This window comes from Arachis stenosperma, chromosome 5 (genome assembly GCF_014773155.1).
Source record: "Arachis stenosperma cultivar V10309 chromosome 5, arast.V10309.gnm1.PFL2, whole genome shotgun sequence".
Lineage (NCBI taxonomy): Eukaryota > Viridiplantae > Streptophyta > Magnoliopsida > Fabales > Fabaceae > Arachis > Arachis stenosperma.
The window spans coordinates 6,221,911-6,240,440 of record NC_080381.1 but is presented as its reverse complement, the minus strand read 5'-3'; the positions used below and the strand labels follow the sequence as shown (position 1 = coordinate 6,240,440).

At 23.4% G+C, this 18,530-nt stretch overlaps 1 protein-coding gene across 1 annotated transcript; it reads right to left on the bottom strand.

The window, feature by feature from the left end:
• Nucleotides 1-8,151: 8,151 nt before the first annotated feature.
• LOC130979072 (transcriptional regulator SUPERMAN-like) lies at nt 8,152-9,495 on the bottom strand. Its single transcript, XM_057902430.1, has 2 exons — nt 8,476-9,495; nt 8,152-8,376 (listed from the first exon to the last, which is right to left on the bottom strand). Exon 1 carries the CDS (start codon nt 9,350-9,352, stop codon nt 8,480-8,482), a length of 873 nt encoding a protein of 290 aa, XP_057758413.1. The 5' UTR covers nt 9,353-9,495; the 3' UTR covers nt 8,152-8,376; nt 8,476-8,479.
• Nucleotides 9,496-18,530: the final 9,035 nt, after the last annotated feature.

Below are 18,530 nucleotides of genomic sequence, written 5' to 3'. Positions count from 1 at the left end.
AAGATATCTAATAACCAATATTATTGTTTAGTTTTTCAACATATATCCGTAGTAGTTGTCCAGCAAAAATAATAATTTGCATAATTTTTGTCCTATTTTACAGCATTATCAAACAGAGTACAGAAACATCTTTTTGTGTATTTGTTTCTAGTATTTGTATCTCAGCTTCACTGTCATCTCAATATATTTAAATAGGTACGTACAGCTTTGACACTTGTTCACTTTGTTTTAGTGGTCCAGAGGCCCATCAGAACTAAAATAATCCCTACTAACCAATTATCGAAATTACATTTATTTTCCTTCTCTAATTGATAATGATGTTGATGAACTGTTGTTTCTAATAATGATTTCTTGAGTTCTATTATTCATAATACTCAGTCTAGCGGTTATTCAATTAAAAATGATATAATCAACAATTCACTCGATCATCATATGCGGCTGCTGGTTGAATAATAATGCAGGTTGTTAATTTAGAACATACAAATTAAATTAATGTACATAGTAATTTTGTGTGTGGAAGTAGCTAGCAACAGCAGCTAGCAGTTATAAATAATCATCATATGCAGTAGTTTGTCAGCAAATATTCAATTTCACAAATTAAATTGTTTGAATGTAACAGTGTGTATGTGACGGTATATATATATATATAGCTGATGAAGATCATCATATATATATATATATATATATAATGAGTAGCCACTAGCATAAAGACAATAGAATGAATTTTGAGGATATTCTGAGTAAGGAGGACCACATGCATGAAGACATTAATTTTGCAACAAAACCATAAAGCTCAAATAATGAATGTACACATACAATTTAATTTTATGCGCTATATAGATACATAGATAGATAGCCTTTTTCAATAAATATTAACCCCACACCAATATAGTGTAGTAGTGCTTATTGCTGCACCACTATTAGTACTGTCATAGTTGCTTATGGTGAAGAATTGAAGATGGATTGAACAACATGCACATGTTCCAGGGTCCCAATTTCTGCAGCATGTTTAGAAATGGTAGTTGTAGTCCTCTGACACACATAATCTAATGTTCCTTATTTATACAAACATGCATACACCAAAATAAGAGAGATAAGAAATTCAAAAGTACAGGACAGTTAAAGAAGATCGATTAATGGTTCTATATATCATATTTGTTATATCTACTTTTTTGGAAAGCTTATAAGGTTTGCTAGCTAAAGAAGATTAATGAATGGTTTCAGCTTTTGATGAAATATAGTATTATAAAGAGAAGATAAAGGGATAATAAATTGATGCACACGCCGCCAATTGCAGCTTCTTTTGCTGTCAATAGACAAGTCCATGTTGTTTACGCATTCTACTACACCTTTTTCTGAATTTCTAATAAAGTCAATATAGCAGAGGAACGAACACTTAGCTTAATTAAGCTCCATTGTTGAATGGTTAGTTTAGAACTTATTAGAGGAGTTGGTGAGTTGTATCTTTTAATTAATTGCATGTGTTTGTAGTGTAAGAATAATAATTCATATGAAATTAAAGTCTCAAGTAGATAATTATGATTCATAATTTGACCCGGGGAAATAGTTACTGCATGCATGCGTGTTAGTTGTAGATTTTCTTCAGCAAGTTAGTTCCACGTGGCAGCTGTTATAGCTATTAAATACAAAATTGGAGACTGGTATACTTTTATTTGAAACCGCAGTTAAAGAGGTTCTTACCCAGTTACCCATGAGATCAGAAATTACATTAACTAATATGCTACGCAATCTCTGATCAAAGCTTATTTTGCCACACACCACACTACACTACAACTACTACTTTCGGCAGAACACAAAAGTACATATAATATAAAACCCTCTCGCTAGCTACTACTTTCAGCTTCATTTCTCTCCCTTTAAATGTTCAAGTTTAATTAGGTGAAATTTCTATATGTATAGGTCATGCCTACTAGCAGCCCCTTTACTAAAGTGAAATATTTTCGTTGTAGCAATTAATAAATATTGAATAAAATAAATTTTAAATTATTTTAATTTAAGTTTTTGTTTTTTAAATATTATTAATATAATATTTACCTACAAAAAATAATACACTGTTCAAACAAATAAATATTTAAGAGGTATAATAATTTTATAAATATAACATGATAATAATGTTATGATTATTTAGTTATTAAACTTATAATAATAGCATTTATTAATAATATTATATTTTTTCTAAGTTTAAATTTGTAAAAAAAAAAACTATATGAATTATTATATCTAGAGAAAGTATGAAGAGCCAATGAAATATTTGTACAATGTGTATAATGGAAGTTTATGGAGTATTAGAGATATAACCATTAGTATTATCTTTTCCCATCAGCTGAAGTTTTTGGGATGAGTGATATCATGACATGGTATTAGAATCTTAAATTCGAAAGGTCAAGAGTTCGATTTTTGGTGAACCCCAAAATCAGTTTAAGTTTTGTTTTTTGGAAGATGTTTATTATTCCTAGTACTCATGTTATTCTAGATAATATGGAGATGTTCATTTTATAACTCAATAACCCATTGTACATATTATATAAATAGTTCATTATCTTTCTAACGGGACTCTTATATTTATAGTTATTATTTCGGCTAAAAAAATTAGGCATTTTACTTGGGAGATATATCATTATATTCATTCGGTCCGAGAAAGTGCATAGAATGATTGACTAATTAAGACTACTAGCTCGTGTTTTGTATATTTGTTAATGTCATATGTCTAATTTTTAGAGTAGTTTATATGTTCTTTCTTTAATCCTTCTTAGTTATTGTATTAATTGGACACCAAACAATGTTATTTGATCTATCTTCAAGTGAAAAAGAAAAAGAGAAAAATTGGAAAGGGACTTTTTTTTTTAACTATAATCTTTTCTATAATCTTTTTTAACTTCCTCATCAAACGGACATCATAATATATACAAGATGATGATTAGTATTGTGAACGAACTATAATTCAAATGATATAGTTTTTTTATTTTTATTTAAAGCCCTGGAACTCGAATCTCATTTTTAATTTTAGAAAAAAAAAATGATGATGAACGTCGCAGATATACCCCGATCCTATATGTATGTGAAGGCACGGAGGTGAATTTGGTACGTATATATTTTCTAATTTAAATATTTTTAATTAAAATATAAAATATTTATCATCTTAACTAATGCAAGGAGAGGGTTAATTAAATTTCTTAGTTCTCTACTCTCTACATACATTTGGTAATGGATGTTAACTAATTTTCACGTATATTTTTATATATTTTTAATTTGTAATATTACATAGTCAATAAATATTATTATTTTAAATTAGTATTGACCAATAATAATTTATATTTATATTTATAAATATTTATACACAAAAAACATATAATTTATATTTATATTATTAGAATTTGCACAATAAATTAATATAATATGTACATATAAATTAATAAAATTTATTTATTAAAAATAATTTAATATTTATATTGATTAAATAATAATTAAAATTATAAAAAACTAATATAGTCTCAAGAGTTTTTTTTAACTAATTATATTAAATATATATTAAAATTAATATTAAAATTAAACATTAATATAAAATATATATTAAAAATAATATATATTAAAAATAAGAGAAAAACTGGTAGAATATGGTAAAAATCAAAATGAGTTGGAGATGAAAAAACAAACAAGAGATGAAAGCGTATGTGGGGACACCGGGACAGAGAGAATCAAGACTTCAACGGAAAGAAGAAGAAGAAAAAGGAGGGGATTACTGTTGCATTAGATGGGTCATGGGTGTAGATCTAGAGTGTTACACTAATTGATCTCCTGTACCAATTACCTAATTATTTACAATTGTATTATGTTAATAGTAATAAAAATAATACAAAGCGAAAGGATATAATATTATTGAACGATATATACGTAACTAAATCGGAGTGACAAATTTCTATCCATTTAATTCATCCGTATTTTTGCATCTGAATCTTGAATTTGAAATTTTCAATTTTAGTTTCAAGAATCAATCCCTTCTAAAAATTTCAAATATTGTATACGATATATGTCGTTTTCCAATCCCAGAAATAAAGTCCATGATATATATATATATATATATATATATATATATATATATATATATATATATATATATAATTGCATTATTTACATTGACTGAAAATTACTCAGAGAATTGCATCCTTAAAGGAAAGGGTGAACAAGCTCAGCTATTAGAAGATGATGTTAATTAGTAGTACTATACTATGGTTAAAGAAAAGTATTTGGTAAAAAAAAAAAAAAAGCTAAAAATTGTCCAATTTTTAACTTCTTTAATTACAACACATATTTATTGTTCTTCTTTTCACTCTTCTCATTTTTTTTACTGTAACAAATATTAATAATCAAATAAAATATGCATTAATTATATCAATAGTAATAATAGAAAGTACATTATTAATAATATTCAGATTGTTTTATCTACTATCTATGCCAATTTCTAGCCTATTATGCACATAATACTTAATCCATTTTCTTTTCTTGTTATATATATAGGGAAAACAGTTAAAATATCTGTAATTTAATATCTATAAAATTTTATACATAATATTTATAATTTTATACAAATAACATCTAGAATTTTATATATATAATATTTATAATTAACAAATTTTTACTATTAATATTATCTAATTTTAAGATATGTATTTTTTAAATTATCTCACATGTATATACTTTAATAGATCATAATTTTAAATTATTTTAATATTTTTTAGTCAATATTCTTATGTATATTTATTTATTAATTTTATTCTGATTAGTTAATATTTAATAATTTATTTTATAATTTTATTTCATATTTTTTATTTTTTTATAATATGCAATTTATATATAAAAATATGAGTTATACAGTAAAAGTTATTAAAATATTTTTAATTTAATATCTATAATTTTATATATATAACATCTATAACTTTAAACATATAATATCGATAATCTACAAACTGAAATTAATTTGTTATTATTTATTTTTTATTTTACAGGTTATATAAACCAACAGTTTTTTTTATGTTTCTGATTTTTAATAAATTGAGATTAACTAATTTGAGATTTTGAATTTTTTGTATAAAATATATTGTAGTAATTTAAAAATATTTTTTAGAGTTAATGATATAAGGATTTGAAATTTTTATTTAAAATAAAAATTATATCATTGTAAATATAATAAGTTAATAATGAGAGAGAGATTTTTGAAATATAGTTTTCATAAAATTTAAATTAATTTTTGGTGTAATTAAATAAAAAATATTTATAAAAAAGTAATTATATCAATTAATTAAAAAGAATAATCTACAATTTTTTTATAAATGAGAATATTATTAAATATATATTTTTATTTATTAAATATATATTTTTTATTTTTTTAAAAAAGATCTTTTTTAATAGATAAAAATTATTTGACATTTAAATAGACTTTTTAAAAAGAGTTTTTAAATATTAAAAATGTATTTTTTTATTTTTTTTAAAGCAAAGTATTGCTATAGTTTTTTTAAAAAAAAGTAAATAATTTACTTTCTTTTAATAAATTTTTTTTTAAAAGACTTATCCAAATAAATTTTAAATTAAATAAAAGTATTATATTTTAAAAAATTATTTTTTTTACTAAAAATGTCAATTCAAACTTTATCTATTATATGAGACCTATAATAAAGGTTATCAAAATTCTAAATCCTGACTTTCGGTACATGTTTAAATGGTCATGTTATACTTCATGATAAAAAAAAAGTATAGAGAATCAATCTTTTGTATTTTTAGTTTTAAAATTTTAAAAATTTGAGAAGTGAAAAGTTGTTTTTTTTTTTTATTAATAGACTTCCTGTTTTTTAATGAGTTGATTCTAGTTGGTTACTCTTCTAGTTACTTTTCCAACAGTGTTGCATTGTTTGATTTTATTTTTCCTAATTTTTTATTGTTAAATTACAAAAGCTTACCTAATCCTTTCTATAATTTAAAAATGGCACAAATTCTAAGCAATATTTCAATCGTATTCCTTTGATTTAATTTTTTTAATAGGAACAAAAAAATTAGCCAATAAATATTTTATATTTTAAATTAAAAAATTACACAACCAAATTAAAATTCAGATTAATTATTAATTGAATTATAATGCTTCTCTATATTTGTCCTATTTCAATAATGCTTTTGACATTTGGATTTTAGTATTGTGGCCTTTTCACTAGCGTTTTCATTATTATTGACAAAAATCTATTTGTTTTTTTCCTTGTATTAAAATTGTATATATTATTAAAAGCTTTATTCTTATCTCTAATAATATATTAGAGGTTGTCAACAAGTAGGATTGGAGTTAGTTCATTACTAATAAGGCAAGAATATCAAAGATGAAGAAAAATAGATCTTACATTTATGAATTAAAAGAAAGTAATCCATGGAGGCATTCTCTCACCTTACAAAGATGCAACTTCAAATTAAAAGTCCATTGACTTCTGACCAAATTCTTATGTTTATTGAAGTTCTAGTCTGAAACAAATATTTTGTTAAGGCAATTAGGCTAATCACGGTTGTTTTTTGGTTCAGTCAGTCAAGTTAGTTATTAATTAATATTCTTCTTCTTAATCATATATGAATCTTTAGAATTATAATTATAACTGATCTTTAAGGATTTAAAAGATAGAAGATGCAGATTAGATACATATGAAATTCGGATTCTTTCCGAACTTTAATAGTTAATTTATACTTTTTTTTTAAGATGGTTTTGATATACTTAAATTTGTATCTAATTTTTAAATATCTAATTTCCAAATATTAATGAATTTGTAGTTTTTACTAAATTTTCTTATCTAATTTTTTTGCCTTTAAATTTAAATAAATATTTCAAATAAATTCCATTCAAAAGTATACAAAAATTGAATATTCTTTACTCAACTGCCAGTACTTAATTAATTTAATATCCCTCGTAACCCTAAAAGAGAGAGTATTCTACATCCATGATTGAATTTCTAAATGTTAACAATTAAATCTATTCACTTGATATATTCTTTAAATAGGGAGTTTTAGGCACCATTATTAGTAAGCAATGACCATTGTAGAATTGTCAGTTATATAATTATAAGATTTTCAATATTTAAAGAGGGATTAGTTACTAATTCATCCCTCTAGTATTTTTTATAAAACCAAAACCACTGAATCCTTGTAATAATTTAATAGTGTTTCTATGGTAAGTTTTGTTTTTCCCTCTTCATTGTTCATTTTAGAATTTTGTGAATGATATATACAAATGGACCTAGCTACTTTAATTTTTTTTGTTTTCGTTATTTTTATAAAATGAATTTAATTATTTTAGAAGAAAAATTGTGAGAGTACAAGGAATATGGAACACTTTATTTATTTTTTAATTCTTCAATTATAATAAGTTTTAGTATAAGTATTGAATTTTGTCTCTCTTTAAAAAAAAGCAAAAAATAAAAAGAAAAAGATAAAAAGAAAAAGTGAAAAAGAAAAATCAAAACACACATGTCTATAACAAATTAAAAGAAAAGCTGGCTAAAAAAATTATTAACTACTAAAACCAAATGAAATTGCATATTAACATACTAGAATTTTGATTTGTATGCAAAATAATTTTATATTATTAAATATTATGTTAGAACAAAATAATAAACTTTTAAATCTATCATCTAAAAAATTCATCTTACATAAATTTAATTAAATAATTACATAAATATATATACATTAAAATTAAATTCATATACGAAAATAAATATGATATATTTAAAAAAAAACAGGTGTGAACAGTGAATATAATATTACAGCGTTTTACTTAAGCAATAATGGGTTGAAATTAATAGTCCCCACGGAAATGTATGCCCAGACACAAATCTATGTACTTAGACCCCTCTACAAAATGGAAAATGACACTTCACTGCAAACTTTTTCAGTGTCTCCTTCAAAACCCTAATCTTCCATTTCTAATGTAAATTTCTTTTTTTAGGAACAAATAATAATAACATCAATAAATAACTTACATATTTTTTTCCTTTTTTTTTCCTTTTTTTTTTTTTTACATGTGGTGGCTCTCCTTTCCTGAATCCCTTCCCCACCCCCAAATTGCTCCCTCTCCATGTGCGCACCTTCAGTCCAAAAAAAAGTAGCAACCACACACACTCATAGAAAATCAATTTAGTTAAACAAAAAGAGAGAATTTGAAGAAAAATGATCAAACAAAAAAAAACTACCCACAGTAGTTTCCATCAGCTTCATTGTTGAGCAACTTAAGAAATTAATTACAGCAATCTAGATCTCTAGATCTTCTCTCTCCAAAGGTAAACACCGTACCAGTGTACCACCAGCACCAGCACCAGCACCATCACCACAGAGCTGCAAAAAAGAGAGCAGATTACATTATTACAAGGGTACTAGCTAGCTAGCTCGCTCCATCATGATGCTTCAGTTTATATATAGATGTATGATTCCTACTAGCTTAGCTTGGTCGAGTTGGTGGTCGCTTTTGCCCCAAGCGCAGCTCTAGATCAAGCTCTTCAAGGTGGTGGTGGTGATGGCCGTTATTATTGTCGTTAACGAGGGCTTCTTCAATCACTTTGGTGGAGTAAGTTGGAGAAGAAGAAGAAACGCCGTTGATCCCGGATGGCAAGTCAAGGGAGGGAGAGCAAAGTGGTTGCATCATCGTCATCAAGTTGTTTTGTGGGTAATAAGATGACGATGAAGATGACGTCATGGAGAGAAGAGTGGATGGAGACGGAGACGGAGATGGAGTAGCGAAGGGAGTGGTACGATTAGGGCTTGGTGGCAAATGATAGAAGACGCACAACCCTGTAGCATTTGAAACGAGATCCTGATGATGACGATGAGGGACATTTATGAATGCTGCTGGTGATGGATATTGATGAAGATGATGATGATGATGAGAAGGAGGAGGCGGTGGAGGAGGTGGAGGAGGAGGAAGAGGAGGTTGGTGGTGGTGGAGGCGAGCGCGGTCTCGGCGGTGGACGTTCATGTGGCCGCCGAGGGCTTGGGCGGAGCGGAACTCCCTCCTGCAGAAGGTGCAGGTGTAGGACCTCGGTGGCCACGTGGTTCCCATGATGTTCCTAGTGTCCTCTGCAAAGGCTCTGACCTCCCAAGAGTCGTCATCTTCTTGGTGCTGTTCCCTAGGGTTCCACATCCAAGTGGTGGTGGTGATGGATGAGTTAGGGTTTGAAGGAGGTGGAGGAGGGTGGTGGTGGCGGTGGTTGTTGTTGCTGTTTTTGCTTTTGTGTTTTTGTTGTTGTTGTTGTTGTTGGGATTGTGACAATTTTTGGATCTGGCTCATTGAGAGAAGCCCAATCTCTGCAGCCATGGTACTACTGCCACTGACATTTAAGATAGAAAGATGGATAGAGATAGTGATAATGGGCAGATGAGATGATGAAAATCAAGAAACAAAATCATCATTCAAATCTAAATTAAAAAAACTTTTAATATATCATGCCTTCGGGTCATGACAAAACTCATCCCTTTAACACAACAATCGAATGTATCACCACTTGTTTGGGATGTAAGCACTTGGAACTTAGTCAGCTTCACATTTATATATCATAAAAATAATAATAATAATTATAAATTTATAGTGATAGGGTAAACTATACTCATCATTAGCTAGCTACACAACTTGTCTCAATGCTATGGACAATTTCTTTCCTTTGCCTTCTACGCCGTTCAAATATCTCCTCCTCCAATTAATTTTTTAATTTCTCGGCTGCAACACTGCGATACTCCGTTCCTTCATCGTAGCTTCAACAACTCAAAATTGACACAAGGATTCAGAATGTGAAAACGATATATTACACACTCTCATGCTAATTAATTACTTCCTGTTTAATTAGGAAGATATGTATTTCGTACGTGTGACAGTTATTACTTGCCTTTTAGGTCTCTATTTTATTAATATAAAAATAAATAATTAAAAGGGCAAAAGTAACTAATACAATGTATTTATTGGAAACTGTACGTAGAATTCTTTCCAACAAATAATTTAATTTATCTTGTATTTTCAATTTTTAAATAATAAATTATTTTATACTCCTTTAAATATTTAAATAATTCCTATAAAGAGGTAATAATTAATATTATCTATAATTTGAGAAAAACAAAAGTTGGACAATAAAACAGAGAAATATCTTTGCAAAACTGGCAGACTATACGAGACTATACTGTATGTAAGCAAAGGTGTCTATCTGCTGCTAAATATATAGTCTACCACTCTTAAATTGAAAAAGTAAAGTATCGTTTTTGTCTTCGACGTTTGGGTTAAGTTTTAAAATTGTTCCTAACGTTTCGATTGTCCTATTTAAATCCATAACGTTTTAAAATTGACTCAATATTGTCCTGCCGTTAAGAATCCGTTAACAGAATTGATGGTAGGACAAAATTGAGACAATTTTAAAACGTTACGGACTTAAATCGGACGAAAATGTTGGGGACAAAAATAATACATAGAAATAAATTTTAATTGTATCCTTCAAAAATATCAATTTTTTACTATATATAGTATTCAATTATTTTTTAATCACATCTAAGTAAATTATACTTAATCATATTACTTTCATTTTAAATAAATTAGTTTTTTTTATAATTTTACTCTTAAAGATTTTTAGTTATCATTAAATATTTGTAAAATGACTAATATATAAACTTGCAGAAAAAAAAAAAATATATATATATATATAATAAAATATAAATTATACCTTCTGTCCCTAATATATCAAAATTTTTTAAAATTATAAAAAAATAAATTTATTTAAAATGAAAGTAATGTGATTAAGTGTAATTTATTTAGATGTAATTAAAAAATAATTGAATACTATGCACAGTACAAAAATTAATATTATTGAAAGATAAAATTAAATTAAAATTTATTTTTATGTATCGTTTTTGTCCTTAACGTTTTCGTCCTATTTAATCCCTAACATTTCAAAATCGTTTTAATTTTGTCTCGCCGTAAATTCTGTTAACGGATCCCTAACGGCATGACAACATTGAGTCAATTTTGAAACGCTAGGGACTTAAATAGGACGATTGAAACGTTAGGGACAACTTTAGGACTTACCCCAAACGTTGGAGACAAAAACGATACTTTACTCTAAATTGAAACTAAGAAAACCTTAGTTACAATAGTTAATCACTTATTCGTGATATTGACTAATAAAAAAAACACATGAATTATTATATTTTTAATACATATATTTCTTTTGAAATAGTCTTTTTAATTTTACGAAAAATTCTCTCTTTTTTATTTATATTATACTAAAATTTTTTCTTTTAAAGTCAACAAATATCAAACTTTAAACATTTGTTAGATTATAGGAGCTTAGATATCATATCATAATTTTTTTAAAAAAAATTAAATAATAAAAAAAACACATAAATAATCATATTTTTAACCAATATTAATTTAACTCTTAAGAATCTACTAATGCCTTGGTTTGATTTTTCAATGTTTAATCAATCCAATTTCGGTTCCTTAAAATTCAAAGTAGTGTATATTAAGTTAGTTTTTGGTATATTTTGATGAAAAATATGTTAAATTACAAGTATTTTTTATATTTATTTTATATTTGATTCAGTAGCTAACAAAACAAATAATTTGATATACAACCTTGAATTTATGAGGACTATATTAGATTAACTAAAAATTGAAAAACCAAACAAAATTATGAATTAAAACTTTAGAGAACATTAAATTTTACTCGAAAGTAAATGAGAAATTATTTTATTCTTACATTATATATAAGACAGATCTGATGCAAAAAGTGACTAGTTAAAAATTTTAACTAATAGAAAAAATAACATTATTAGTTATATCTCTAACATACCTCTTAAATAAAAGTTTTTTTTAGGTTTATTTAATTTTTTGTATATTTATTTTTTTTATTTATCATATGTTGATTGAATTTTAGACTATTCGAATATAGAATTCTGATCTTATATTATAAAATTATTTATTTCAAAAATTTAAATTAATAGAAAAAGATAACAAAAATAATTATATCTCAAATAATAATGTTTTTTAAATAATCTACTTGCACGAATAATATATTTTATTTGAGTAATGTTAGATACCCAATTTTTTTCGGTCAATATTAACTAATTTTTTAAAAATTATTTTATTTATCTAAAAGTATAAACATTAAATGATATTTATTTCAAATATTAAATTATAAATTTAAATATTAAAATTAACTAAAATTAACTAACTAAAAGTTGATTCTCTTTGAATCCTATTTTGTTTTACATGTAGTTTTCCCGTTATGACCTTTGCAATATGATTGCAAAGTCATAAAGCATAATAATTATTCTCATACTTGACAGCCCTTTAAATATTACTTCTGATTCATGATTTATCTTATTTTAGGGATATTTTTTTATACGAATTATGTATTTTTAAATTTAATTTTTATTTAAATATTCACACTAACTATTCTGAGATAAATATAGAGTAAATAAAAAAGAAAATTTAAAATTTAAAATAAGCAATGTTAACTTTTTTCCATACAAAACAAAATAGTTAATTTTTTGTGCACGTGTGAGCCAAATATCCAAGTAAAAATTAAGGTGATCACTTAGATAAAGACGTCTATTTCATCTTTTATTAAAAGTATTTTTATGTTATATTTTAATTGGTTTCTGTATAATTTATTTGGTATTCCTTATCACATATTATCAAATTTCTCAAAAGATTTTCTTTCCAAAAATAATAAAAAATATTTAATTTGGACTAAAACAAAAAAAGTAATAGATTAATTATTAGATTTTTCTAAATTATTTATATAAAAAATATATCATATTCATCAATAAATATATATATATATATATATATATATATATATATATATATATATATAAAACAAGTTCTTAAAATTTTTACAAATAAAAAAATAATTAATTTATATTCGTACAATAAATAAAATAATTACTATATTATTATTATATTATAGATTAAAATTCACTAATTTAAATTTTGTTTTCATTTTTAATATAAGCATTAGAAATAAATAAATGTTTTCTAATAAGATGTAGTGTAACAAAATATATATAATATTAATTAATTTTTAAAAAATTCTGAAAAAAAATTTGTTCTAATAAAGTGTTATTAGAAAATTAACATTATAAAAGTTAATTTCAACCAATATGATATAATAGATTATTAAATATATTTAATACAAAACACATTGAATATAAATTTTTATTGAGTTTAAATTTTAAATAATTTTTAATTGAATTTCGAATATTTTTATTTTAAAGAGTTAGAATATTTTAACATCATCTTTTTCGTATCTTTTAATTGAGTCTTTGATCTTTTTAAATTATAAATCTTATTTATAGTCAAGAGTAATGTTATAACACCACCAATTAGTCACACATATAAAAATATCATAACAATTATATTGTCATAATTATAATCTAACTTTATAAACAATACAATATAATGAAACTATATATAAGTAATATAACTAAATTTTATCTACATCTATAGTCACATTTCATAAATAACACAATCAAATTATATTTATGTTTATAATTAAAATATGAATAAAAATACAAAAAATTATCATGATGGTTAATTTTTTTCGTTCATAATTTTTTAATTATTTTTTGTTGTGAAAAGTTTAATTATTTTAATAATTAATTATTTTTGAAAAAGATAATTGAATAACACAAAAAAATCTTATTAAGAGTAATTTATTTATATATGATTAAAAAATAATTGCATAATTATATACGGTAAAAAATTAATATTATTAAAAAATAAAAATAAAATTTATTTTAAAATTAAAATAAAGTTTATTTAAAAATAAAATTAAAAATCATGCTTTTTTTTCTAAAATTTATCTACGAGTAATTCTATAAATATTTTATGATGAATAAAAATATTAAATTCGTACTAAAATTTATTTTAATAAAATTTATTTTTATTCTACTAAATGTTAAATAAACTATTGAAAAGAATTTTTTTTCTTCCATTAGAGAAGAATGATAAACTTTCATACTTCTATTATGTTATGGCAATAATTTGGCCTGTTATTTTTTAATGTATATAATAATAATAATAATAATAATAATAATAATAATAATAATAATAATAATAATAAAAAACAAGTATGTCACAGTAAAAAAGGAAGCACGTCACCAAACAATTTATCATTCGAATTATATATGAATCAAATTGATAATACGAGGGCTAACACTACAAAAATTGATAACAAGGTTAGGGACTTACAAAATCTTTTTTAGACTCACAGAAAAAATATTTATATTTGTGTGATATATAAAATAATTATTATATTATTATTATTACATCATATCTTAATAATTACCATTAAAACAACTTAATTGTCAACAAAGAGATAATACTTATTGGTCTCTAAAATTATGTTTGTATTTCAATCTAATTTCAAAAATTTCAATTTACTCAATTTAGTCTCCCAACTTAATAGTTATAACTCACATTGGTTTCTGATCTTATTTTTATCACAGTCTCACAAAATCGTTAACGACATGCTGAGATGGACTAACGACTGCTATATTATACGTTCTAGCGATTATTTGATGTGACAATTGAATTTTTTTACCTTAATTTTTTTTTCAACTAAACACTTAAAACCCTAATATAAGTCACAGATACCTAAGTTAAAAAATCAAACTAAGTAAATTGAAACCTTAAAAATTAGATTAAAGTTCGAATATAACTTCAAAACAGAACTTTAACTTATGCAGTGATTAATTTAAATGAGAATAAAATAAATCAAAATTTAACATAATTTTTATCAATATTTTTTAATTCGAAAGTTCTATACCAAAATTAACTAAGATTTCTCTTTAAATTAAAAATTTAATGAAATAGTGATTTTAATTATCTTAACCAATATCCTAATTAATTACTTTTATGTCTTAAAAAACTGTATATGAAAAGAAAATAATTAATTTGTCTATTTTAATAAATAGTTATTTTACTAAAATGAAAGAAACTATTTTTTTATAATTTTTTAAAAATTAATTAATATTATATATATTTTGTTACACTACATTTAATTATAAAAATTTTATTTATTTCTAATGCTTATATTAAAAATGAAAAGAAAATTTAAATTAGTGAATTTTAATCTATAATATAATAATAATATAGTAATTGTTTTATATATTCTACGAATATAAATTAATTATTTTTTTATTTATAAAAATTTTAAGAGGTTTGAACTTGTTATATATATATATATTTATTGATGAATATGTTATATTTTTTATATAAATAATTTTAAAAAAATTTAATAGTTAATCTATTACCTTTTTGGTTTTAGTTCAAATTAAATGTTTTTTATTGTTTTTGAAAAAACATTTTTTTAAAAAATTTAATAATATGTGATGAGAAACACCAAAAACATTATATAAAAACCAATTAAAATACAACAAGAAAACATCTTTAATAAAAAATAAAATAAATGTCTTTATTTAAGTGGTCACCAAAAATTAAATTAAATAAAGGACAGATTCTCACAATCAAAGATGAGAATTAGTACTTAAGAAGTTTCTATATGAGCATTACTTTATTGTAGTATTTTCCATTATATATATATATCAGAAAAACTCTATGTAAAAATATAATGATATTCTAATAAATACATATTTATGTTTAGAGAAGGCCAGCACCAGTATTTTTAGTTATTATCTTAATTTTTTTAGTCTAACAATCCAATAGTATATTTTTAATTTACATATATTTTTAAATATTACTAACTAACTGTTGACCAAAAATAACAAATTTTATTAATTTTTTAATATTTTTCTTATGTCTATTTTAAATATCGGTCGTCCATAGTAGAAACCAATAATTCTTTCATTCAATAAAATTTTAAATATTTTGTCTTCAGCCAACAATAAAGAAAGAACAAGAAAAAGGAAAAGACAAGGACAGAGTTGACAAATATAGGTGGAAATTGAAGAAAACTGGCCTTCAACCTTTTTCTTTGAATATAAGATTTTGTTAATAAGTGCTAAAAAATACTCTAATCACAAGTAGAATATTTGAATGAAAAATGTAAAATTAATTGTAAATTTTTTTAAATTTTTCAATTTTTTTTTGTTGAAAAAAGACTAAATTTTTTCACTTTTCTCCTCTTTTAACTAATGTCTTAGAACACTTTTTAACCAAGTTCTTAAAATATTGTGCAAATTACATATATAAATTGTTTGGAAACCAAATTTACCATATTCAATATTTTAATACAATAGATGAAATTGTAATTTTTTTATATTTATAAAAATTGAGAGTGTAGTGATTTTTAATGAAACGTAATCTATTATAAAGTGCAGCGATTTATGTGAAATTTTGTGTTGGACAAAAACTGCTATACTTCTAAAAAAATTTTGCTGATTAGAAATCGCAAGTGGTTATAACGGTGTTTAAAAAAATACTATCTTGCATAAATCGTAGCACATAATAGCGATTTATGCATATAATTGTTAGAATTTTATTCTATTTGTGATCTAATTTATTAATATAAAAATTAATTTTGATGGTATTATAATTATTAAGAAATTATACTAGTTAATTGTATTAGTAGTTTGTTTATTTTTTAGTGAAAAGAATGCGACTGTTTAAAATTTATATAATTTAGATCTTTAATCTTAATCACACAACAACAAATAAATACATTTTAATTCCATCTAGTTTAGTGATTTAAGAATTAAAAATTTTAAATTAAATCAAAAATTTTATGACTACAACTAAAAGTATGTAAATGACTGATTTTATGAAATATCTAACAAAGAGTACATTGGAGAATTGAAAGTTTGAAACCATTACTATAATATAACATAATATTATTATATGTATATAACTTGGTATGTCCAAGCATGTAACTTTTTAACTCATTGAAGGCTACATTCAAATATGACGATGACACTATTTTACAGTGTTTAATTTGCTCAAGTAAATTACGTGTGGGATAATTTGTAACAAGGACAATTGTCAATGATCTTTGTACTTTTGTTCTAATAATTTTTGTCAGTTTCTTTTATATAGAATATATTCATATATAATTTGTATTTAACATATTGTGTGGTATAGAATTTTAGTTTTAGTTTTATTTTTTGAAGTGTAATTTTATTTTTATATAGTTTGTTATATTTTTTTTATAGTAAAACAAGTTTTAGACCTTAATAAATGAGGAGGAAGTTTTAGTAGAAATAGCAAAAAAAAGAAAAAAGCAACAAAATATATATGACATATTTTATATTTATTTAATTTTCTATTTTCACCTACCATATCATACATAATAAAATACTAAATATTAACTATACAATAATTTTTTTAGTATTATCATCAAAATCATTACGAACTAAAAATTTATTGAAAGGTATTTGTTATTATCATTATTTAAATATGTATTTTCTTATATAAAAAAATTGTATTTTTGAATCATTTATTCATATTGACAATTTTTTTTGCATAAATTACTATACTGTATGCCACAGTTTATATAAAGCAGTCTTTTTTTAAAAATTGCTATAGCCACTTACAGTTTTTTTATCAACTACAGATATAAAAAATTTTGTAATTTCGTCTATTGTATTAAAAAATTATAATCTAATAAATTTGATTTTCAAATAATTTATTTAGATAATTTGTCTTAAATAAAATATTTATGTATTTACAATGTTTATATGTTGAATGATTATTGAATATATATTTTGTTGTGTGGTGTTGGTGTGTAATTTTTTTTTAGAAAAATAATATTTATTCTATTTTTTATGTATTTTTTTTGTACACATTTTTTATAATATAAAAGATAATTTTCTTTATTTTTATAAATAGTTTTTAATATAAAAATAAAATATAAATAGTATAATATTTTAATATAACATATAAAATAATCGAATCAGGAGATTCTGTAATTTCGAATTTGATATTTCGATTAATTATAACAGTATATAATTAAATTTTACTTGATTAGACTTAATTATCCATTAGATATAAAAATTGATATAATCGAATCAGGTCAGTTTTAGACTTTTAGTTGAATAATTTGATTATTTATATCGACTTACATCCCTAGATATAATATAAGTATATGCCAATAGTTGGGTTGCGTTGTAGAAATATAGACCGTAAATATTTAAAAAGTGTTTGAATAGAAAGATATAAATAGAATAATTTTTTTTTGTGTCCACTTTTAAACAAAGATCAATGATAGATATAAAACTTAAGAGAGTGAACAAGAAATTTGAATAAAAAAAATTTTCTTTTTGTTTATAAATAATTATCTTTTTTTTTACTCTAATTTGAGCTTTTTCTCTGCATAATCGTTCTCAGAGAGGAGAAGAGGTTCTCAACGAAGTACTGAGAGAGTATAGAAAGATACTCTCTTCTTCCTACTCTTTTTCTATCTCTTGTGTTCTTTTTTCATTGTCTTATCCTTCTTCCTTTAATTGGGATTAAAGACCAAATTTATTACCTATTAAATCTTTTAATTTACACA

Coding starts and splice junctions, on each gene's coding strand:
- LOC130979072 (XM_057902430.1), bottom strand. CDS start 9,352: ATGGCTGCAGAGATTGGGCTTCTCTCAATGAGCCAGATCCAAAAATTG.